Source organism: Streptopelia decaocto (genome assembly GCF_964273445.1).
Source record: "Streptopelia decaocto genome assembly, chromosome: 4".
Classification (NCBI taxonomy): domain Eukaryota; kingdom Metazoa; phylum Chordata; class Aves; order Columbiformes; family Columbidae; genus Streptopelia; species Streptopelia decaocto.
The window spans coordinates 54,447,068-54,471,587 of record NC_138658.1 but is presented as its reverse complement, the minus strand read 5'-3'; the positions used below and the strand labels follow the sequence as shown (position 1 = coordinate 54,471,587).

The following is a 24,520-nucleotide window of genomic DNA, read 5'->3' as shown; positions in this document are numbered from 1 at the left end:
TTTGCTGGTTATTGTTTGGTTTTGTTCTCTTGGGTGAAGGTTTATTGTTTCCCCAAGGTGCTGATTCTCCTGGTCCTTAAAAAATACTCAACTGAGAACCTTGTTTCAGCAGTTCCTTCAGTTGTATTTGCTGCGTACTAACCAGCAGTTAATTTAGTTTTACCTCAGAACTAGCACTCAATTGAGATTCACCCCAGAAGTATGGTATAGCTCAGAAATGGCCTCTTTACTTTTCATTTTAATAAGACTTACTTGAATCCTGAAGGTTAATTTCTCAAAAGTAGATTTTTCCAATTAGATTTGGTAATGATTCTGCACGCACAACAGCAACTGCTCCTTTCCTTTCCCTGTCATTTAAGGGTATGCCATATTACACCTCTAACCAACAAGGCTGAAAATGGAAATCAATAGGGATATCAAATAGGTTAATGAGTTTAAATCAATAAAGTCAAACTGCCCAAGTTAATTGTATTCTGTAAGATAACTTGCCGTTATCTGAGTTGTTCTCCCTTCTATTAACCTTCTTCGAAGTATGTTGGGGGCTTGTTATTTGAAAAGAAAGAGCAGAATTATGTCAGCCAGAAGACTTGATGAAATTTGATTAGTGCTCCTGTCTGTCACATAAATAGAGCCATAATCCTAAATGATCAGTCAGAAGGCTCAGCTTTTAACTTAAAAGTTTCAAGCTTGTCTGAATGAAACCCTGTTAATGCTTTACAAAATGCTTTTTGCCAAAGTCTTATTTTTCATTTGCCAACACAATTATTATTAGTGTCAGCTTTTCCTAACCTTTTGCTACAAACTTATTCAGTCATTGAAACTGATATTTAAGTAAATGTGCAATGATAAAGCCTTCATCAGTTCTTACTTGATTGAAGGAATTTACTTTAAACATGCACTAAAAATCTTGGGATATACCAAAGACTAATAACTTTACTGGAAGTACATTTATTTATTTTGGAACATTTGAGTTTGCCCAAACAAATTCATAGTTCAATGTAGCACTTTGTTAGCAGTTTCCGTTTTGACTTTGGTTTCCTTGGTACTCAGGCTTTCAGGATTTAGCTGCTCTTTGTTTGAACTTAGCAGTATGTGTTATTTTTATTCTGTGAGTTTATACTTCTGTGTTCTAAACTATACTTTTCCCAACTGCACTCTCAGCATCTCCTACCGTACTGCCTTAAGGAAAAAGCTTCATTCTTCCTCTTCTGTGCCAAATTTCTTAAAATTTCTGGCTCCTGTAGATGAAAATAACACCTCTGACTTTAGGAGCACAACAAGGTAGGGTTCTCTCTTAAAGCCTGGAGGTAAAACTGTATTTTCAAAGGTTGCTTTGTCTGAAATATTTCAAATGCTTCTCACACTTGCAAAACCTGATTTGTGCAACAGTTCACTTGCATGTACTCTGCATGTTATTGCTGTCAAAAGGATGGAGCTATCCCAGACTCCTCCCCCATTAAGACTGCAGAACTTAGCCATTTTTATGTTGTAATGGTCATGCAGCTTCCATCTATGTACTTCTGTGATTATTCGTGCCAAAGGACTATATTAGCAGTTTTCAGGTAAGAGAATAAACATGGTTCATCCTGAGCAATGGCACTGTTGTCAAATGAGGATGGCCTGCAAAATGCTCCTCCCAGTTGCTGCCAGAGCTATTTGAAGTTCACTTATCCCTTTCAGCTTCAACAAAGACTTGTGCAACCATTCAGCCAATGGCTGGAATAAAGCAATGAGTAGTTTAAAGATGTAACGGGTGGAAGTTATAAGTAGGATTTTTAACAGGAAAACAGCATTGCTGTTCATTATTTCATTTAATATTCTGAATAAAAACCTCTGTATGTAGTTGTGGATTACATCAGAGCAGGTAACATTCAAGGTTCCTGGACACTGTTCCCAAGTTCGTTGCTTACTTCAGGTGGTGACTTGTGAACACAAAGGTTTAAAGTTTTGCTCCAAGTCTGTGTTGTGAAGGAATACACTATGGACCCAGTTCACAGAAGGCTGTAAGTTTATTTGGTGTTTATAAAGCTCCTTGATGTGTGCTAATAAAAGAAATCAGCAGAGTTCTTTGTGTCTCCTATAAGTAATTGCTGGATTTTGTGGATGGCATTTAAATAGCACAATTGTAAAGATACATTATGGTGTGTGTGTGTGTCATTAATGTGTTATGTTTAATACACTGCTGCAAAGAAAGCTAAAAATTAATTAAAACTGGAGAAAGAAGATTGCACAGAGCTCCCAACCCGTCTTGGCAAACCTAAGTGGTGGTTGCAGCCTTGGGTAATCTTGCTGCCACAACGCAAACTTCCCCCAACTCACGCTAAGTGCTTGACCCAGCATGTACACAGCACACCACTCCTTAGGTGATGCTTCATGTTGTTATATGCACTGAAGACTGTGTCACGGTTGCGAGCAGATTTGGGTAACCCACTTACAAGCCATTCTGTGTTCTGCAATTTTAGTGACTACGAATCCAAGCACAGCCAGCAGGCTGCTGGTGCGGACAGCCCTGTACGGACTCGGCGGCATTCATGGAGGCAACAGATATTCCTGCGAGTTGCAACCCCTCAGAAAGCATGTGATTCTCCCAGCCGATATGATGGTAAAGTCTATGTTTGCTTGCTCCCATGAGCATTTTTAGTGGATGTGGTCTGTGAAGTGTGGATCGTTTTGTCTGCTGAGTGCACATATTTGCCTGGTGCTCTCTTTGTACTGTCTTTGCGGTTTCCCATGTACTTTTTGGTCACGTTAAGGTCATCGGCTGTTGAGTTTTTGTTTTTCAGCTTCATATGTAACATAGTTCCGATTGTGTCAAATTAACTAACCAGAGGATAAATTATTTTCATGGGTACTATTTTAGTGAGTTCTGTGGAAAAAATATATCACCAAGTGTTGCTCTGAAGAAAAGGCGGATGCTTCTGTTTCATCTTTCCATGCTGGAGTATAGAACTATAGACTAGAAAAATCCAGGCCTAGCAGAAGGAATTAAGTTTATGACCTCTGAGTTCTGTAGCATGTTCTTCCTACCAGACTGAATTTGACCTCAAGAACTCTGCTTCAGCCTGTGATTCTTTGCCACCTGAGCCATAGTTATCCACTGTTCTCCTATTTATTTCCTGAAATTCTGTAGAGCTAAAGAACCACAGAATTGAAAGAAAAACACTGCACGTGAGCATGTAGACGCATCATTTTCTGCATCTCACTTTATGTGACCCAGGTAGCACAGCACACACTGAAGTCAAGAATGCCTCAGAGAAGCTCGTGTCTTGTAGATAATGGTCTCTGGCTCACTAACGTTTGCATTTCACAGCTTGAACTCTGCAAGCTCTGCCTGCTAACTGATCTCTAAAGCCATTGTGTAAGAAATAAGGAAAAAGTTTAAGGGAGAGTAGTACATTATAGCAAACGTAGTAAGAAGTAACCATCTTAATGTCACTGAGACATTTTTCTTACATCTTAAAGAGATACCTTGATTAACGGGGCACAGCGAATAACAAAAGTGTTTCTGTCATTAATGTATTGCTCGCAACATAATTTGACTGACGATGAGGTACGCTGTATACGGGCATAGATGCCTCTCAAATTTGGTGTACTTCAAAATGAAGTGATCTCAAGAGCATGTTGAGTAAATATAAGCGTGAAATACTTCAAGGCATATGAAGGAGCTGTTCAACCTCACCTGTTCTGTGAAGCTACTGTTTTTGCGGGTCTTACTTGTTTTTGAAAGCCACAAAACCTTCCCATATTAAATAGGAAAAAAAAAAAAAACACACCTCTAAATTGCCTATCCAAGCATTTCCTCTAAGACATAATATCTGCAAGATACCATCATAACAATCTACAGTTGGATAAGCAAAATAGTTGGAGAAACAAGGATGGCCAAAATGGAAAACAGAAGTGCTATTAACAGGAGGAGAGATTTGAAATATCTGGCCTTTGTATTCACTCTTCTTTTTCTATTTTTGTTCCAATGTACGTATTCCATTTATGATCAGAGGAAGAATACTCAGAGGTGTTTTTATTATTACTATTATTATTTAAAATAAATATTAGGTTTTTCCATTTGGATTTTCATGCATCTCCTGTAACATTTCAGGCAGTAAAGGATGCTCCCTCATGGTCCAGTCTCTGTAGCCTTTCAGGAGCTGCTGTACAGATGATCTTACATTGGTCTCACCACCACAGTTAGCTTAGTAACCTCTGTAGTTCCAAAGTAAATATAACTAGCTATCATTCATCATCTTGTACCTCTTTCTTTCATCTTCTCTTGAGGAGAAGCAGCACATGCAGTGGGGCTTGTTGATTGGATAAGTTACCTGTACTTGCCTCCTTTCTTGCTCTTTTTAAACTCATTTCCTTTGGAAACAGAATTTATGCAAACAGATGATGTATCACCAAAAGATCAATTTCAGCCAAACTGAATAGAGGGCAAGGAAGGTTTTAAAGATAACATGTTTTATCGTGTTCTGCAAAAGTAAGCATGAAGGCAGGGAAACAAATGAACATTTCATGAGTTTCCCTTTATAGATTGTGACTCCACTTGACCAGTTTCTCCATTCAAATGCAATAGCCAACACACCACTCCAGGGTACTCTGCAGAAGAGCAGTCAGAAAAAAGGCTAGGGATTTTTTAGAAGCTAGTAAGTTAGCCAACTGAGAGCCAGATCTCTGTGAGTCAGAGATGATGAAGTTTTTCAAGCTTAGCATAGGCTGCTTCACTAAACTTTGTATTATGCATAGAATCATAGATTCATTTTGGTTGTAAGAGACCCTCAGAATCATCAAGTCCAACCATAACCTAACTCTAGCACTAAACCATGTCCCTAAGAACCTTGTCTAAATGCCTTTTAAAAGCCTCTAGGAATGGTGACTTCCCTGGGCAGCCTGTTCCAATGTCTGACAACCCTTTCTGTGAATAATTTTTTCCTAGTATCCAATCTGAACCTCCCCTGGCACAACTTGCCACCATTTCCTCTTGTCCTGTCACTTACTACTCGGGAGAAGAAAATCCACCAGTATGCTTGAGCTGTGCATTGCTTTGACCACATGTGGGCAGGCACTGTCAACAAAATGAAACTGCTCTGTGGCTTTAACTTCTTTTGGTTGTAATCAGTAAACATGCATGTGTAAGACGTCACAGGGAACAGAGAGACAACTTTAGGCTTTATTCACACAGAAAGATCTAGATCCTGACATTTGTGATTCTCTTTCTATAGGAGAGTGGTAAGCTGAATCTCAAGATGCTTCGTGTTCATTACCATCCTCTGTGTGGTTAACACAGGAGGATGTGAAGGTGCATTTACTAAACGTTAAACAAACAAAAAAACCTCACACACAAAAAACCCACCCAGATAACTGGTGTATAGCTTTTGCAGAAATTGAGCTTAATCTTAGGAGGTTCTGAACAGGAGGGATGTCTGGTGTCCTGAGTTCCCACATGAAAATGACAGCACTTTGAGTCCCACAGTCTTGCACTTCTGGATCCTTTACTTCTTCAGGAAGTGCTCCTAAGTATAATAGTTTGAGCTTAAACTTCATTTGCTGTAGCTCAGCTGGAGAGAAAGACTGCTGGCTGTGCTTTGGTGGTTGCATTGTGTATTACCAGGCAGAGAGCACACTTTGTTTTGCAGACACCATTATTCAAAAGGATGGTTTTATTATACGTGATGGAGGGTGTTCATTTCTTATTAGTTCAGGAGTAAAATGAAAAATCAGTAGAGGAAAAAAAAAAATTACAAATAGATACACTGGAAAGCTGTTTTTTCTTGTCAGATGAGATTCCTGTCTTCCCTGACAACTGGACTCAACCTAGCCATGCTCAGGCAAGGCGAGTGCTCTGAGACAACAGAAAGCCTGGACTACAGGAAGCTGTGACCATTACATTGCTATGGGAGCCGCGTCCCATGTGCAGGCCCTCTCCAGCCACCTCCTGCTGTGGATGCTGCCACTTTCCCCTTTCTCTGCCATTTTGCCTTGCTTCTGTACATAACTAAAGGATGAAGCACATCATAGAAGTGTTATGCAGTTTGCTGCCTGACAGATCAGCCGGGTGGTCTCTGGTGAGCCTGAAGATGAGGCTGATTTCCAGTTTAGGGACCTAGAAAGGATTTTCTGCATGGGTGAAATGATCTATAGAGATTTTTGTTGCTTTTCAGCTAATGGCTGGAGGTTTGCAGGGTTGAATTGTGCTAGTTCTGTTGCAGCAAGCTGTGGTTCAAGTATCCAACCTCATCTCCAGCTGTTTGCCACATCCCACGGAGCAATTGTGCTGCTGTGGGTGGTGTGGGGCACTGGGGGACGGCGTTTCTCTCACTGCCACCTTGAGACATACTCTGTGTCTTATCCTCTGATTTTTTATTTATTTGTGGGGCTGGAATGAGTGTTGTATCTGCAAAGTGGAGAGACAGAAAATGAGGAGCACAGGTCTCTTAGAAAATGGATTGTATTTTTATGTGGTACAAAACTATATTTCTTTTAAAAAAGGTTTTTGTTAATCTCTTCTTCTAATGCTTTTTTTTGTCTTATTTTCTATGTATGAGTACACAAAATTCGCTCTCCTTCTCCTACTCACTATCTTAAACATTCTAAGTAATAAAAGTGTTTCTTCAGTTCTTTGTTTTTATCTTTATACTTGCCCACCTTACTCGCAGCCAGATCTTCACACTTCTGTAGAGTCTTAACAAGAGCCACATTCTGTGGCTGTGCAAGTGGTTTAGGACTTCCTAGTTCTTTGTCTTCACTGGTAAAACGGTGAAGGCAACAACTCAAATGATCGTTTTAAACCAGCTCAAGTGTGGGCTCACTCAAAAAAAGGTGATTATTTCTCAGTGGGATCAGTTTTGTGGTCACACTCACAGCATTTGTTGCACAGGAGCAGGCACAGGCAGGGACACGTGTCTGGAGGCCGAGGGTGGGTGCTCGTGCTCTGCTCAGGAGCAGGACGCAGATCAGCGCAGAGTGATCGTGAAACTGCACCTCGCACTGCATTGCCGCAGGATATTTGCATGCTTTTATTCAGCATCTACAAACCTCTGTGCAGGGGACTATTTTCACTACAGTTTTCTCATACTGACTGTTCAGAATTGGTCATAGTGGGAGAACTGTTGTGCAGATTGTCAGAAACTCCAAGCAGTGAAAAGTGCTAGATTTAGAGGGGGTGTAAATAGTTTTCTGAAGTAAATGGTGGGAAAGTGATGGTGCTTGTCATGAGCTTTCTTGCTACAGGAGGTGTGTTAGCAGTAGACCACAAGATTTTTATAACAGCTGTGTCTGTCTTAGGTTGGAGTGATTTGTTTCAAGGTGAGGTGGAGTTACATGTTGAACAGTGAAAGAAATTGTAATTTGGTGGAATGAGATGCTTGATATTGCTTAGCAGTACTCAGAAAATAGATTTAGATGAAAAAAAAGGAACTTTAGCCAGAACAACTACATAGGATTTTACAACTTGACTTGGATAAAAAAATTCCTTTTTTTAGAAAGTACAAGTATCTCCTCTCCGTACAGGAAAAAAAAGCACAACAAAAACCAAACTTGATTCGTTCATTAAAAAGAGTTGAGTTTCAGTCTCTGGCAGACAGGGGTAACAAGCTATTAAATCCTAAGTACGGAAGAAAAGCTAGGGGTTGAAGAACTGTTATTAAAACTAGTTGTAGTTAGCACCTACCTAGCTGTTTATGTGCTTTGTGGTGAGAGTTATATCTCTTTCATTATTGAGAAAAAATATTTTTAAATCTTTTTGTAGTAGTATTGCAAATACTGTGAACAGATGCTCTAGCATTCCATGCTTAAAATGTTTATGTAGTGTAAATTATTTGTAATGTGTCCTCCAATACTGTTTTCATCGTTCATATTTAGCAACAAAATGGTTATTTATTAACAAATTACTAGCTTTGTAAATGCTGTAATAAAGCCAGAATTTTTGAATGGATTACTCAGGTCTGTCCCTCTCAGAGCAAATACACGCTCATAATTGTGATGTGCAGCACAGGAGCTTGGCTGTAAGCAGTAAGTACCATGTCGAATATGTGACAGTTTCTGTGCCCATTGAAGTATCAGGGCATTCGTTTCTCAGGGCTTGAAAATATTAGTTAATGGGGCGAATTTGCAGGTAGTGATTAAGAAGCATTTGGCTTTAAAAGAAAAATCAAACTCTAAAGCATCTCTCACAACTGATTTTAATTGATTGTATTGAAATACACAGTTTTTCAAGAATTCCTTGTTTAGCCATTGCCTTAAGTTGTATGTCAGACTAGAACTTGTTGCTTCCTGTGGTTCCATATCTGAAGCTTTCTGGTAACAGAGGGCTCCTGGTCATGTTACCACATTCGGTTATGAAGTCAAATACTTTAGACTTCTGTGTAAATTAATAGCAATATGATATCCTTGGTTATAGAAGTTTGCAGTTCCTCTTTAATTTTGCATCATGTGTGAAATAAGGAGTTGCACTACCTGAATGGAAGATCTGCAGAGAACTAAGGATGTGGTGGAAGTCCGTTCTTTTGGGCAATTTAATCTTGTATAACTGTGAAGATTCTTGTTTGTTTGCTAAGATGAATTTTGTAATGTTTAAAATGAAGTAAGGAAAAAAAAGTGTAATGCAGAAAATAATATGCTTAATGGAATTCTTCCATCCACATTCTTATCATATCTTGTCTGATTTCTTTACCCTGGAGAGCAGATGTGGCTGGTAAACTGCATTTAGAGAGAGCCATGTGTAAACAACTCTGTAGTGAGGATGGCAATAATGCATTGTATTTGAGCCTCCTCCCTATTAGCTTCCTATAAAAATAAACCAAGCCCTTCTTTTTTACATGAAGCATTGCAGCTTCTAGTCAAACATGAATCTTATTCTCTTGTTTTTTGTATTTGAGGCTGGTTAGACTATGTGCTTCTGAAAGAATGTTTTTAAAATTTAGGCTTTTAGGTGGGTTTGTCACTTCTGTTTTTTTTTTACCTTGTGTGTGTGTTTTTTCTGAGTGGGTTTCCTTTTTTTTGTCTCGTTTGTGGAAAGCCTTGTTTAATACTGAGATTGGTTGAATATGAAGCTGTTGTTTTGGGGTTTTTTTTCTGGTCAGTTAAAGATGAAATTTCCTAAACCATAAGGTTTAAAGCAACGTTTTTATAACTCACTGTTGGAGTACTTTAATGTCCCCCCACAGGTCCCAGCAAATGCTCTATATTCATTGCAGCTTCTTCTGGAGCTAATGAAATTTCCTGTTTATATCATTACCAGTCAAATATTGTCTGTTTTAATTACTATGGCAGTCATTTGCCAGCTTTTATTTTACAAACCTTATTTAGTGTGGACCCTAGTAACAATATACCATGATACTTTGCTTTGTTTGTCATCTTTGCACGTGAGAGTTTTGTGTAATGCATTTGTTGATCCTTTTGGAGTGTAGGGATACTCTGCATTTTAGGCTTGAAGCACTGCCATGTGCAGGCAAAGAGCTCACGATAAATGAATGCATCTGCTCTGCCAATTCCATCTCAGTCCATTGTTCCTATTGGCCTTGTCCTTTCTTGGGGTGTATAAGTGGTGGAAACATCAGTTCAGCGCTTTTGAGGTATATATGGATACCCTAGTACATTTGTGCGACATTTCTACCTGCTTCATGAGCAGTTTTATCTGCAGGTCGTTACCTTGCACAAGTTCTCACACACACAGCAATCTGGTGGCTTTCCCCAGGAATTACACTGTTTCTCAGGGAATACTTAGTTTGCACCCACAGACTTGTAGAAGAGTATTGCGTAGAAGAAGAATTCTGAAGGGTAGTCCAAGTATGAACTTCAAATGGAAAATAAGCGGTGTGTTGATAAAATATAATAATAGTTACTGACTCAACTTACCCAGTCCTGAAATTTAAAGAATGGAAGTGTGGTAGGCCTGTAGAAGTACCAGGTATGGAGGCATAATTTTATATAGAAGGGAGCAAAATATTGGAAAGGAGTACAGGTCAAACATGGAAAAAGAATCAGCAAAAGCCGATGGTGTCAGCAGATGAACAGGGAAGCAGTCTTTCAGTGTGTGCTGAAGTGTTCAGATCCTGCTTAAGTGTGCATACTAATATCATAAAAGTTTTGAAGGCTGCACATTACCTGGATTTTAACACACAGCATATTGATTCAGTGGAATGTGAGCTCCCAGTTATGTTCAGTTGAATTGTTCTACTCATTGTCTCTGCTTTCTCTGCTGTCCTTCAGATTGTTTGTGCATAATAGTGAAATACTCAGTTTCTTGTTACAGTATTTTATGTTGTGGATCTGGAAGCTGGATGGCATGTCTGTTGACCACTCTGTTGTATGTTCATGGACGTGGCCTAGTGCTGACTTACCAAATGTCTGGTTTTTTACTTTGCTTTGAGGGATTACCTGCACATACCATCTCCCCCACCTTCTTTAACAGCCAGACAGCTGATGCAACTCTGCAAACTTTAGACAAGCCACCTGAGCAGTTAAACAGGTTAATTTTGTTTTCTGTACATCCTGCTACATGCCAGCATGGAGATGGGAGGGAAGGCAGGTTGTGAATGTGTTGCACTTTATCAGTGTAGACTTTAGACTTTCTGTTAAATGTCCACAAGTGATAAGACGAAAGAAGGGACAGAGAAGGAGCTGCCATTTGGAAGGCAAAATCGAGCCTAGAACTCTTGCACAGAAGAATTAGAGGTAGGGTCAATAATCATAATTGTTCAGCCTATAGCATTTTGTAACCTTTCTGTTTCTCTTATATCCTTAACCATTGTGAGTTAAATTTCTTTTAGTGAATACTGATCAGGTTAGTCAGTAACAGAGAAAATTTTTAGCCTAGACGGAAACAGTTTGATTACTGGAGGAGGAGAAATAAGCAACATCTCCAATAAATAAGAGGGTGATATTTTGTTAAGATGACACTTGAAGACCAAGCCACAAAATTTGCACTGAGAAAGTAAAACATCCATGTTAAAAATAGGATTATTTTAGGTCTTGGATGTGTTCATTCTTGCTTTTGGAATTCAAGGTGTTTAATCCATTTCCTTGCATGTGTTTTTGCAACCTGGTTTGTTTTGTTTCTTTGTTTGTTTTCAGGTAAAACTGCAAATAAACTCTGTAGATAGTCTGATATTTTCTGACACATACATTCATGTATACATGCACAAAACCACAACACATATCTGACTCTAAAGGAGATCACAAACCATGGAGAGGATATAAAGGATAAGAAGAGATTTATTTCCCCCAAGATGTAAATATATCCTATATGGGATGCCCTAAGAATGTAGTAAGAAGTGAAAAGACTATAGGTAGCATGCAGTGGGTAATGGTGCACCTATCTGGATGACTTTTACTTTTTGCATTAATCTTTGGTGACCATTTCTGTTAATTCCTCATTCTTTTGGCGATGTTACTTTGTGCATGTAATGCAGCCTTAGAGAAAATTATGGTATTTTTTTTAAGTTTTGTATTTTATTCAAGCAAATTAAGGCAGTTTTACCAGCATTATCCTTAAGAGCATGTCCCTTATAATGTTCTTTAATATGCACTAAGAAAAATTGGCATGAAAACTACTATTTGTACAGAATATTTTGACAGTTTAGTGTGTGCATCTAAACCAACAATGAGATAAAAATTATTTTCCTTTAATTGTCAACAGAAGTTGAGGATTATCCAGTGTGTCTTCCTTCTCTCCTGATGGCATTTAACTAAACCTCTTTTATAATTGCAGTCTTACCGTTTACCTGTAAAGAAAAAAAATAAGTGAAGGTTTCCTGTTTTCTTTTAAGGGATATAATATAATCATTGTATTGATATTTTTTTATACAGCCGTGGTTTTGACTGCTTCTGTCAGTATTTCCTATTTCTCTTTGCAACAAACAGTGATTGCCATTGAAGTGACAAATATTCATCCTTTGTCTAATTCACATTCTGATGAAGTTCATTGTTTTCTGAAATGCTGTAGATACCCAAAGTGTGGATACCCAAACTTAGACCCGGAGTGCAAGTTTGTAGAAGTTTAATTTGTGCTGCTAGCTGAAATGTTGCATTTATTTTTATACGTGTATTTTAGCCCTTGAATTTAACTGTGGTAACAAACAAATGTTGTATAAGGAAACAGGTGGTATTGGACACACCCTACTTGTCTCTGACTCTCTGAGAGGAAAAGATTGACAGTGGCAAAACTTAGAAAAGGAGAAGCCAACAGCTGTGAACGTTTCCACTCTTATTTAGTCATCTGAGCTTAGTTGTGCGAGTGCCTTTCAACAAACAAGAAGAGAATAGCTGCGTATGAACTGTGTGAGTCAATGTATGGTGGCTTTCTGAGCAGATTCTGAAGAGGTGAAAACCTTCCTATTTTGTTAGTTTGTAGAGATGAGATGATTTGTGTGTGTTTAATTCAAAATCACTAGGCTAGCCAATGATAAAGAAATGAACCGCTGAGCTACCATGCAGAGTAGTTGTTTCAGGAGTGTCCCTTCTCCAGGAGCTGTTTGAAATAGCATGCGCGGATGTACTTGTCCTTGGCTGGAGAGGCCCAGGAATGGTTTTTGTTGCACAGATTTTAAACCATTTTCTTGCATGCATAACTGGTCAGCTGGTCCTCAGGGAGCAGTTTCACAGCCGTTCTGTTTGGCTGAAGAAGTGCTGTTGTGATGGCTTTCCATTTGGGATTTGGTAGGAAGAGATGGGTTGTTTTGACCATTCATTTCACAGATGGTGAACTGAGTAATTTATTGTCTAGATACAGATTATATCAAAGATTATTGAGCCTTCAGAGAAGCTCTAAAAAACAATAAAATTAAGTGATACTGCAGCAGTCATTAAGAAAACAAAGCATACCAACTTATGCTTCTTATGTTGAGAATTTATTTAAAACCGATGTTATTTGCCCTTTCCCTGAAAAGAAAAGCATTTTCAATTTGCCTGACATTTATTTAATGTTTGCTTTCTTTTGTAGTGTTTTCAGTTGTCTTAGAATTACCTTGCATGCTTGACAAAAGATATATGTGGTAGACTGGGCAAAGCCAAAAGAAAAATTCAGGCGGTTATGACATGGTCAAAAATTAGAAGTGAGAGCAAATATGTCGTAGGTGCCTGTCTCCCTTTCTGTGTGCTTACTTTAAGAACTGGTAATCATCCCATTGTATGGCCTTAGGTGGTGGTGTGTTTGTGCAGCTAAGGGTGTGTGTTTTCTTTGTTAAACACAGTTTAAAGACAATTCTTTTAAATCATGTGGGCGCTATATGTGATTTGATCTACCATTTGAATCATGCCAGGTTTCAGCTGTAGGTTGTGTTTTTGCAATTTCCCAGACGTGCCTTTTCCTTTTTAGTTCTGTCCTTGTAGAGCTGTGATTAGCGAGCCATGCTCCTGGTGTATGGTACAATGTTTTTATCAGGTTACAGAAAAAAAATGTTCCAGACTTTGGCCCATGTGATTCTTATTCAGAAGCAGCTTGTAAATCTGCTTGAAACTGTCATTTGGGAAACCTTGCGTGGTATTGCTACCTTCTATATACGTATTGTGTACGTGTGTGTGTGTGTATATGTAGATATGTGTATATATCTACCTCTCCCATCTTTGAAAGTGTGTCCATTCACCTATTCATGAAATCTAAATAGTTCACAACAACTTCTTTCTTTTAAAGATTACTCCGAACTGGGAGAACTTCCACCCAGGTCCCCATTGGAACCAGTGTGTGAAGATGGCCCCTTTGGGCCAGTGAAAGAAGAAAGGAAGCGGACACCCCGTGAGCTTCGCGAGTTGTGGAAGAAAGCCATTATTCAGCAGATACTGCTCCTCAGAATGGAGAAGGAAAACCAGAAGTTACAAGGTTGGTGAAGTTCTTGATTACATGCTACTGCAATAGAAGGTCAAGTTTTGATTTGTGCTGCGGCTTTGGCTGTGTATTGGGCCAAGTCTCAATGAAACATGTTAGGAACAGACAGGTAAATCAGTTTAGCAGCAGCTCCCCCAGGTCTCGTTAGTGTAGGTTACAGTTTACGCTTTTCTTTTTTAATCACTTCACATTATTTGTCTACTCAGTGTTAATTTGCACTCTTTTAGTTGTACCGTGGCTGGGGTTCTTTAGTTAGGTATCTAGAAGCTCGTTTATTCATCTGAATTCAGCACAATCGCTATCATGAACTGCATTCTTTGGTACATTTGCATTGATTGGTCATTGTCTAAGTACTGATCATTGCAATGTTCAGTGTAGCCAGTCTTGAAGTCCATAGTGAGCTGGTTATGGATTTCAGTGGGTGCCTGCCTGCGTACACACACTGTGCAAGTGCAAGCAAAGCTTTGTATGGAGTAGTAGTGACTTAGCTCAGAATGGTGAGGAGAAGGAGCTTGAAAAACTGGAATTTGCAGTTGTTCTTCACCAAATTTTTTCTGTGGCTGAATGCATAGCTGCAACAAATCCATTGTGGTGGCAATTTTTACACATAAAATGCAGCTGATTAAGAATACACATTTTATTGTAGCAGTTGCATACAGAATTACAAGTGATTGCCCTTGAGAGCTGCTGCTTTGATGATATGAATGATGAGGACAGAAATGTTTATGTGACTGATTTTAGATCTTCATGAAGGCAGTAGGCACCTGGATCCTCGAGGGGTGAGGTACCTGTCAATAAAATGGCAATTCCTCTTTGCCTTTGTGCGAACTTGAGGAAGGATTGTCTTCCAGGAAGAACTGTGTAGAGATAAGGCCCAGCCATGTAAAAAGGTCACTATACCAAACACAAAATCCTTCTTTACACTTGGGTGGAGACTCCTGCCTGGAAGGAGGAAACGCTTCTCTCCAACATTGCATCTGGCCTCCCACAACACTGGGCCCACCTGTGTGCTGTTTGATCCTAGGAATGTGGGTCTCCTATTTCACCCTGATATCTGAAGAACACCTGATACCTGAATTTCCTAAGAACCCACAGGTGAAAGGCATGTTCCCAGCAAATGTACTTGCTAATCCAGTAAAATAAAATGCAGCAATGGACACCAAATAAACAATGCCTTGGCTAAGGGGACAAGACTATCTGGAGAAAGAGGGAGCAAGGGCAATGATTTATACAGTCTCTTCAGCTTAGAGCAGTGCTGTTGTAAATGAGCTTCTGTCAAGTTGTCCTTCAACTTGGAATTTTTATGGGACCTACTGTTTAGAAATATATTTTCTCTGGTTTATATATTTATACTCCTGATTTTTTTTTTTTATTCTCTTCTATTCATGTTATCTGAATATGCAACCTGCAGGCAAGTTTTTGGCAACTACGGGACATTAATGTCAATTAAAATTTTAACAAGTTTAATTAGATGCTCCAATTTTATCTGCCCAAAATAAACACATGCAAGCCTGTTACCAGGAGCTAGTTAGTGAATGAATGAGACGGGTGTCGGCCTGGCTGAAGACCCAGGCTGTGCCATACGCACCGGGGAATGAGGAGGTTGTCTGAGGTAGCTGCTGCGTGAAGAGCTCAGGTGGTAAGACCTTGAAAAAACAGGTGACCCTGCTGCAGTGAGCACAGTTTGTAATGTAATGCCACATGTCATGATGCTTTTGTCTCTGGGAAGTAAAAATAAATATTTTATGTGCAGTGATAATTCTCAGAGTACTACCGTATGATACTGATGTCTTAAAATTCAATGTACAGTATGTTCTATCTTTACTGATATTGCTTAAGTGTGATATCAGGAATTGAGTAGTGTCAGTATGTAAAATAAGCTTCTTGATAAAGGCATGTTCTCTCCTCAGTCCTTGCATGTCACTCCCACTGTCACATTTTTGCATGTGGCATAAGAAGACCAAATAAAGCAGAAGAGTCTGAAAAGACTGAAGGGTTGTCAAGTGCCAGAAAATATTTGTTTGCAAAAGGTGGAATATTGAAAGATTTCTCCAAGTTTGTTTTCATATAAGCTGAAACTTAAATGCCATTTTTAAGTTATCTTCATGCAATACCACCTGTGGTTTAAGGTTTTTTTTTTTAATATTCTTGTATTTGACCTGAAGAAAATGTGAAGAAGTTGACAGTTTAGATACACAGAATCACTTTCAGTGTGGACACACAGCTATGATAAAACCATCAGTGCTTGTAATTACATGGTTCTATGGTTAAACACTGAATATAATCTACAGCAAAAAATCAAAAGCAACAAGAAACCAGGAATAAAAAAGCGTAGGGAGTAAAATTAAGCTGCAGCTGTCTGTATCAGGATGGGTAAAGCACGTGTCAGTACAGGTGCAGCCAAAGTCAGGTTTTAAACTGAAATATACTACTTCGAAGTGAAAAGTCAAAAACCAAATTAGAAAATGTCAAAATGAAATACTATGAGGTCCTAATCTTGCAAACACTTAGGTAACATCATAACTCACATGAATAGCTGAATGAAATCGTTCACCTGTGGAAGATCTACAGGATGAGGTGGTACATGGGACACTCCCCAAATGTAAACAGCTCTTTTCTTTTTCAGTTTATTAAATCTATACTCTTGTTTTAGCCAGTGGAAGTACAGGACAAGCTAACCCTTTGTGACTCTCAGAATTTGATAATCTAAAAAACATAATTGCAGATACAGATCTCAGAACAAGAAGAGCTTAGGGTATTGGCTGTTTTAGTGTCACTGTGGGCCATGAACATTTCAGGTGATTTTTAAGTGTTTAGTAAATTTAGTGTTTAGTAAAGTGTTTAGTAAATTTAGTAAACAAGTTGACCATACAAACAATGAAGAGTTAAATTAACAAAAGGTAACATCATTTTAATATAGATTGTCTGAAGACTGTAATGTGTAGAAGTGTGATTTTTGTGAGTTCGTACTGTGAAATAACCAAAAGCAGCAGTAGGTTTATGATGTATGGCAGAATGTCTTCAACATGAGAGAGTCCTGTTAGTGTTTCAGTAATGCAGCATCACAACAATGAACTATTTTGAATGCATCATGGCAACTTAATTAAAAATCATTGTCACTTCATGATACACTGTTTCATTTAAGGGGAAACCTTATTGCTGTCTACAGCTACTGGAAAGGAGGTTGTAGCATGGAGGGTGTTGGTCTCTTCTCCCAAGTAGCAAGTGACAGGACAAGAGGAAATGGCCTCAAGTTGTGCCGGGGAGGGTTAGATTGGATATTAGGAAAAAATTCTTCACAGAAAGGGTTGTCAGGCATTGGCACAGGCTGCCCAGGGAAGTGGTGGAGTCACCATCTCTGGAGGTGTTTAAAAGGCATTTAGACGAGGTTCTTAGGGACATAGTTTAGTGCTAGAGTTAGGTTATGGTTGAACTTGATGATCCTGAGGGTCTCTTCCAACCAAAATGATTCTGTGACTCTATAAACACTGTTCCTAATCATGGTATGTGTAATTTGTTTGATGGGTGTTATTTCATTAGTCATCATCTCTCATGTTTCTTCAGATTTAAGAGTTGACTAGCACTAAGGAACTTAATTTAAGGGGCCAAACACAGTTAATATTGCAGATGATATCTTAAATCAAAACAAAACAAAACACCTACAGTCACAAAAATTTAGACATGTAATGTTTCAAAGTTATGAGGTTTAATTTTAGGTGGATTGCATGATGAAGTTCTAAGTTAAGTTAATCAGTTTTATAAATAGTAAACAATATTGACTGGTGCATTCATGATATTGCTTCCTAGCTTCAGAAAACAATTTGCAGAACAGACGTCTGAAACTTGACTACGAAGAAATCACACCATGCTTGAAAGATGTAACTTTGATTTGGGAAAAGATGTTGAGTACACCTGGAAGGTCAAAGATTAAATTTGATGTGGAAAAAATACATTCTGCTGTTGCACAAGGTAAGCAGAGTTTGTTTTTTTTTTTTCATTTGTTGAAATGCATATAAGTTGTATGAGAAAAGAAACAGGATGGCCTCTTAACCACTCCTTAAAACCAGATTCTCACTAGAGCCGTTCCTCAGGTTGCCAACTAAATGAGTAACAACATTCAGTATCCTCATGGTTGTGCGTATGTAAGTGACATTCCCTTTCAGCTGAAGCTGTGATTGTGTTACTGGAGTTATAGTACTTGGTATTAATTTTTCAATAACATTTGTCATTACAGGAGAGTTGTGCAGTAAATCAATGTATTACAGTTGTTGCAATCTGATTTTATAAATTAAAAGTTATAATTAAAGAAGAAAGCCTCAGTAATGCCAAAGACTGTGTAAAGAACTGAAGAAACTGCACTATTATTTGGAAATTCTCTGTTCCAGCCTGGGTAGTATGTGTATTTACGAACAGTATCCATGGATATCTCTGCAGAACTGCCTTTTTTTCCTGAGTTTAACAACATATTGTACCTGCAGATGTCACTTACAGTCTTCCTCACAGGCTCAGCAACCAGCCCCTCTCTCTGCTACATCAGAAGTAATAAAACCTAAGGATGTTTTTTAAATCTTCTAAGAAATTAGGTTATTACTCAGTGTTATTTGCATCATGGTTCGACCTAAAGGCCTCATACATGGTGTTGTACGTAGCCAATGGTGAAGATGGCTACTCCAGGGAGCTTTTTATAGTTCTGTACTCGGCTTTCCAATGTGTAAAGGAAGGCTCAAGAACTCACCACTAACAGATATTTAGTATTTTAAGTATGCCTATATGTAATTATTCAAACAAGTTAAACCAAATTGTCCATTTAAGGTGACTAGGTAAGTCTAGATTTCTAACAATATCAAACACCCCAGGCACAAATCTCTGCAGAGTAAGGAAAGTTCAATATTACAGATTTCCTTCTGTTCACGCAGGGAAAGGTCTCTGTCACATCAGTATTTAGGCATGAGAAAACCTTGGTTTCTGTTTATAGTCTAGAGATACTGACCTGTGTTAGAGTTCAAAATAGAACTTGAAAAACTTGGAGTGATGCAAAATAAGTAAATAAATAAATAAAACCCTGCTTAGTGGATTGCTAATAAGAAGCACATCCAAGTAGCCAGTAGGTGGGGAAATAATACGTAGCTCTTGGTGCCATTATTCTGCTCTGTTCTTTAGAGCCCAATTATGTCAAAGCAGACTTAGAGTGAAGTGATGCCCAATTTCATATATGTGCAGAAATGAAAAATGCATTTGAGTTTAGCAAGTTCTAGTTAAGACTGAAACCATTAAAATAACTTGAGTAAGCATGGGAAACAGGTAAGAAACACAGGTTTCAATAAGCATGGGGCTTTAATTAGGATAACAAATTTATAGTTTTCACCTCTAATCACTGTAGTAGATACTTAAATGTCGTGCATCTTTCATTAAGCAAGTAGTAAACTAAATACTTTGTGTTTGATGTATACAGAGGTAAACTTAGTATCAGGCTACTTCCTTAAAGGGAGTTTTAATTCATTTGTCATTTTGAAGCTGTATATGTGCACTATTAAGCCAGTTCTTCCCTATGCAACATTATCAACCTCACTGAAGCTAATGGGAATTAGATGTGTATCTGAAGAGTAGAACCTGGCTCGGTGTCTGAAGCAGCACTTTCCCTCACTGTTTCATATTGGAGACTTTTCAATAATAGGGTTTAAGTTCCCTAAAGTAATTTAAAGAAATATTTTCTAAATGCACTTGTGATGTGGATTCACATATTACACATTTCTACTAGCATTTCATTTTCAAGCAATTGTCTCTGGATTATGGATAGTGTAGTAAAAATAAATATTGCAGAGATTAATTTATATCCTTTTGTGCTTATATTAGAGAAGTCAGTGAAATTGTTCAAATATATTTTATTGTTTTTCCATATCAGTGGTATGGTTGGGTCAGTTTTGATTTCTCCTGTTGCTATTGTCCATATATTACATAGATACTAAAAGGAAAAAGTAGTCCAAAAATCTTCAAGTCATAAGTTACTTCGAACTGTAATATCTGTTTCCTGTACATCATGGATTAGTCAGAATATTTTCCCAATAACAGTATATTCATTACTTGTGTAGATAATGTAACAGTGCCAGTCTTGTGGTGAATAAAGTATGTGTGTAACAATTACCTTTCTGTTACTTTGAGAGCTTTGCATATAGGTACAAATGAAACTACCATTACCTATGTGAAATAGTGAAGTAGCGCCATCCCTTCTTATAAAGAAAGAAATTCAAGCTTTGAAACATTTTTACATGTACCAGTCATTCAGCAAATCAGCAGCAAAACTAGAAATACAGTACTGGCTTTCTGATTATCTGCCTTCTGTTATAGTCTCTACATCACATCTTATTTGTACTTGTGTATACTTTCGGTATGTGTGCATCCTGCCTTCCTAAAACTTACTCCTAACAATGGTATCAGTGGTATATTAGTGAAAAATGTTAATTAGTTCTGTTGAGGTGCTTTATTGTGTTCTTTACATGGAAAAAAGGGAGATAAGCATGTAACTTTTCAGAGACGAGTATTGCAATTTTTGCTGCCTCTTCCAGTACTTCTCAGACTGGATCGAAGTGGCAACCTTAGACTCAGACAGCTCACCCTGTTTCTACTTTATATCTCTCCTATTAAGATGCTGATGTCTTTCACTGATTGAGGAAGTAAGAGCACTGTAGTTTGATCTGCTTCTGTGGTCTACTGGAGATAGCAGATATGAATCTAGCAGATAGGGATCTGCTTGCATATCTAGCAGATACAGATCTTCATTTCCTCAGTCCTGTAGCTCAACTATAGCTGAACTCTCAGTACGAATACAAATTACTGTTTTAATGACTTTCTTTTGTCAGGAGTACCACGTCACCACCGTGGGGAGATCTGGAAGTTTCTAGCAGAGCAATACCATCTTAAACATCAGTTTCCGAGTAAACAACAACCAAAGGACACACCTTATAAAGAACTCCTGAAACAACTAACTTCCCAGCAACATGCGATACTTATTGACCTAGGTAAGTACAGTAGCGGTCTGAAATTAAATAAGGAGTTTATGATCTCTGGAATCCGCTGGATGGCACAGCACCAGAAGTGGTACTTTGTTTTTGAGAGATATATTTATTTGCAACCAGAGACAATTTTTTAGCAAGTACCCATCAGTCAAGTCAGCGTACCTGGTGCTGATACCCCTCGCAGTGAACACTGTGGTTCTGTTGCAGTTGTGTGCCTCAGTAAGGGGTGAGTAGTTTGGGGCTGGGTTAGTGAATTGAACACCTTCAGCAGAGGGCAGGGGGTGGGACAGCTCCTGGACAGCCCGGAGCACAATCAGGCCGAGTTTGGGTGGCTCACCCAGCAGATTGGGGCTTGCCGGCTCAGCAAACAGTTCATGTTTTCTGCCTGGTTCTGCACACAAATACTTTCTTGTCTTAGCCGTGTGCTCTGCTTGCAGAAACAAATGACTGCGTGTGTTGGCAAATTGGTAAGTTCATGGTGGTTTTCATGCACAGTGTTGGTTGTGCGGGGAGTGATTTGCTAGCCCAGTAGCTGAGGGAAGGATTGGGCCCTGTTGTTTCAGTAAGATGAAACTAGGAAGCTTGAAGACTTTGGGGATTCACGTGGAGATAGAGTAGTGCAGCACAGTGACAGACAGCATAACTGGATAGGCAGCTAGAAGGGATTTGCATGTTCTGACTTGTGTTCCTTCAGGCTATCGGAAGTGTTTCTCTTAAGCAGATCTTTAAGAATCCTTCTGAAAGCGTGAACTTTTCCCTTGAGAGAAAAACCTGTGTTCTTGCAAAATATGGTTGTAATATTTTTTAAAAAAAATCCTGAATTAAGCTAAAGAAGTCTTGCTAACACAGTATGAGCCAATGCAATAATAGTATTGCTCACGCTCAGTTGAATTTGTGCAGCCTCAGCTGTGTATAGTGGTTCCTGAGGATGAGGACAGCAGAGTGTGTCTGGATGCAGAGGTAGGGTATTGCAGCTGCTTTCCTGGACCAGTTTCCTTGTCACAGTGCTATTTCATTACATGGACAAGAACAAAGCCACAATTCCCTGATGGCTTTTTGTGTGTATTTTGTTTTGTGGCCCCACCTACACAATCACTGCAGGCTCTGGTGTTTTCAGGTCCTGAACACCAAAGTCATGTTCAGTAGATGATTTCTTCTCTCAGTAAGGTAAGGTAAACTGATTTCCAGATGCTGTCAGTGTAGGAAACCTCTGTAATCGTCATTATTTGTGAACACAGTAGAAAATTATGTTTTGTTTTACCTACCTTTCAAAAATAAAGTAGTAGGTACTTACTTTCTCATTCTGATGGTCTTGAGGTATCACAGTTCATTTAGAGTCTCTTTCCAGCAGGGCCAGGAGTTGTTTGCTCCAAAGTAAAAGCTAAAATTCTTAGTTAAGTCATCACCAGGGTCCCCAGAAGCAAATAAGCTTGTGAGTTTAGCAGTTCTGCGCCTCCCCCATTTACTATTTTTTGGATCTTCTTTGCATTTTTATACTTGCTCAGTTTTTAACTTTTCTTCATGACCTATATGAAAGGAGCCTTGCTGCGTGCAAATACTGATTCTGTAAGGTTCAGCTCTGTGACAGCCTGGCTGGAGGAGACCTGTTCAGGAACTGAATGCTGGTGTCCCATGTCACAGGCTAGAGCAGCTACCATATGGCAGGACTCTGCCCCCAGCTTTGTCCTCTTGAAACAGGAGCTCTGATACTATCTGGCAGCACAGCAGCATTCCAGGAGCTAGAGGGTGGGGCAGTATTTAACAAGTGGGCAACCGAAAAACAAGCTCCGCTTAATACTAGAACAAAAGAGGTATTCACATTTCTTCTTTGTTGAGGTATTTCACAGGGGAAATCTGATAGGGGGAGGGTTTTTTCCTTAGAAATGAAAATATTCCCTTTTGGAAAAGTTTTGTGAGAAAATCTGTAAACATGAAGCCTTTGATGTCTCTCTTCACAGAAGCATAGGGTGGTTGAGGTTGGAAGGGAGCTCTTGAGATCATCTAGTCCAACCCCCATGCTCAAAGCAGGGTCATCTAAAGCAGGTTGCCCAGGACCATGTTCTCTCAGGTTTTGAGTATGTCCACAGATAGAGACTCCATAACTTCTCTGGGCAGCCTGTGCCTGGCCACCCTTACAATAAAGATTTTTTTCTTACGTTAGGTGGAATTCCCTGTATTTGAATTTGTGTCCATAGCATATATCATATTATATATATGTAGCTACACAATTCTTGATATTGTATGGGCTGCAGAAAAAAAAAGACATATTGAGTTTTTACTCACTGAGTAAATATTGTTAGTGAAACTGATTGTGTAAGTTACCTAGCTGGATTGTGGGTCCTAGCTCTGTGTGAAAATTCACACACAGATAAGCCAGTCTGGGGTAGAAGCCATCATCTTGCTCTAGAACTGAAGGACTGGAAGTAGCTCAATTGTGTTCCTACAGCTCTGCACTTAGCATAGTTTCTCTTAGGCTGGGATTTAAAGAGATGTGGGGAATAGATCCAAAGCCCATTGCTATCAACAGGAAGTTTTGCTCCAACAACTGACTCCCGTTCTCCAAGCACTTGTCACTTGTGCTGGTGTTCATGGGACGCCTCTTGGAGCTGACACAGCTGAGTGACAGGGCTCAAGGACTAACTCCATGTAAAAGGGGATTTTTCTCCCAGATTAGTGAACTGGATCAGCTCATGGAAGAGCCTGAGCTTCTTGCTGCAGGGAAGGAGGAAGGACCCATGAGACTGGGAGGGACCAAGGCAAGGAGGGAGGTGACGAGACACATTTACTGGGAAGAAGAAAAGAGAAAGGGAAGGGGCTCAAAGCCAGAGAGCTCAGATGTTCTGTGTCTGGATCCTGATAGTTGCCTAAACCCCAACACTTTTTAATTGAAAAAAGAGGACTGGGTGAGTCATTGAGACACTGAAAAGAGTCTCTCACTATTGTGGGCATCCACCCCCTGTAAGCCCTTTAACAAACTGATCAAGGGCCAGTCTTAAGAACCAGTTACTTAGCTGTTCCAAATAACAGACCGTCCCAGAGCCTGTCTTCTCTGACAATTTCTAAATTAATTTTGCAGCTACTGTAACAAAACTAATCGGAGAAGTCTTTATCTGTTGAGAGTCAGTAGTTCTGTGTTGTTAGCTTCCTTATGGTCTTCCTGAAGATTGACAAAGAATCTACCTTTCAGAATAATCTACCTTTTGAAAGACTGTTTAATTTGATAATGTGGCAAGTATTTTTTTTTTATCTTTTAAGTCATTAACTTCAGCTGTTTTCACAGGGCGCACGTTTCCAACTCATCCGTACTTCTCAGCACAGCTTGGAGCTGGGCAGCTGTCACTCTACAATATTTTGAAGGCCTATTCACTTCTGGACCAGGAAGTAGGATATTGCCAGGGCCTCAGTTTTGTAGCAGGAGTTTTACTGCTTCATATGAGCGAGGAAGATGCTTTTAAAATGCTGAAGTTTCTCATGTTTGACATTGGCCTGAGAAAACAGTATCGTCCTGATATGACAATTCTACAGGTATTATTTCAATTTTTCTAATTAAGGGGTGCTAATGATAAGTCATAATAATGCAATATCAGTAGCATTGTCAAAATCTGGACTTGCAATTAAAGTCAGTTCACAAAAATGGAGAAGGATAATGTGGAAAAAGAATGCATCAGCTTAAATGCAGTAGTTTCAAATA

General features: G+C 39.0%; 1 protein-coding gene across 8 annotated transcripts in view; it reads left to right on the top strand.

Moving 5' to 3' along the window:
* The window catches only part of TBC1D1 (TBC1 domain family member 1), a 108,509-nt gene that overhangs the window by 72,098 nt on the left and 11,891 nt on the right, over nucleotides 1-24,520 (top strand). For 6 of the 8 annotated variants that reach the window (XM_082051918.1, XM_082051917.1, XM_082051919.1 and 3 more), the window contains 6 exons: nucleotides 1,162-1,281; nucleotides 2,463-2,602; nucleotides 13,625-13,810; nucleotides 17,624-17,785; nucleotides 20,674-20,832; nucleotides 24,110-24,354. In XM_082051918.1, the coding sequence (XP_081908044.1) occupies nucleotides 1,162-1,281; nucleotides 2,463-2,602; nucleotides 13,625-13,810; nucleotides 17,624-17,785; nucleotides 20,674-20,832; nucleotides 24,110-24,354 (1,012 nt within the window). The remainder of the gene's footprint in view (nucleotides 1-1,161; nucleotides 1,282-2,462; nucleotides 2,603-13,624; nucleotides 13,811-17,623; nucleotides 17,786-20,673; nucleotides 20,833-24,109; nucleotides 24,355-24,520) is intronic. The other 2 variants (XM_082051921.1, XM_082051920.1) reach the window with 1 other exon arrangement.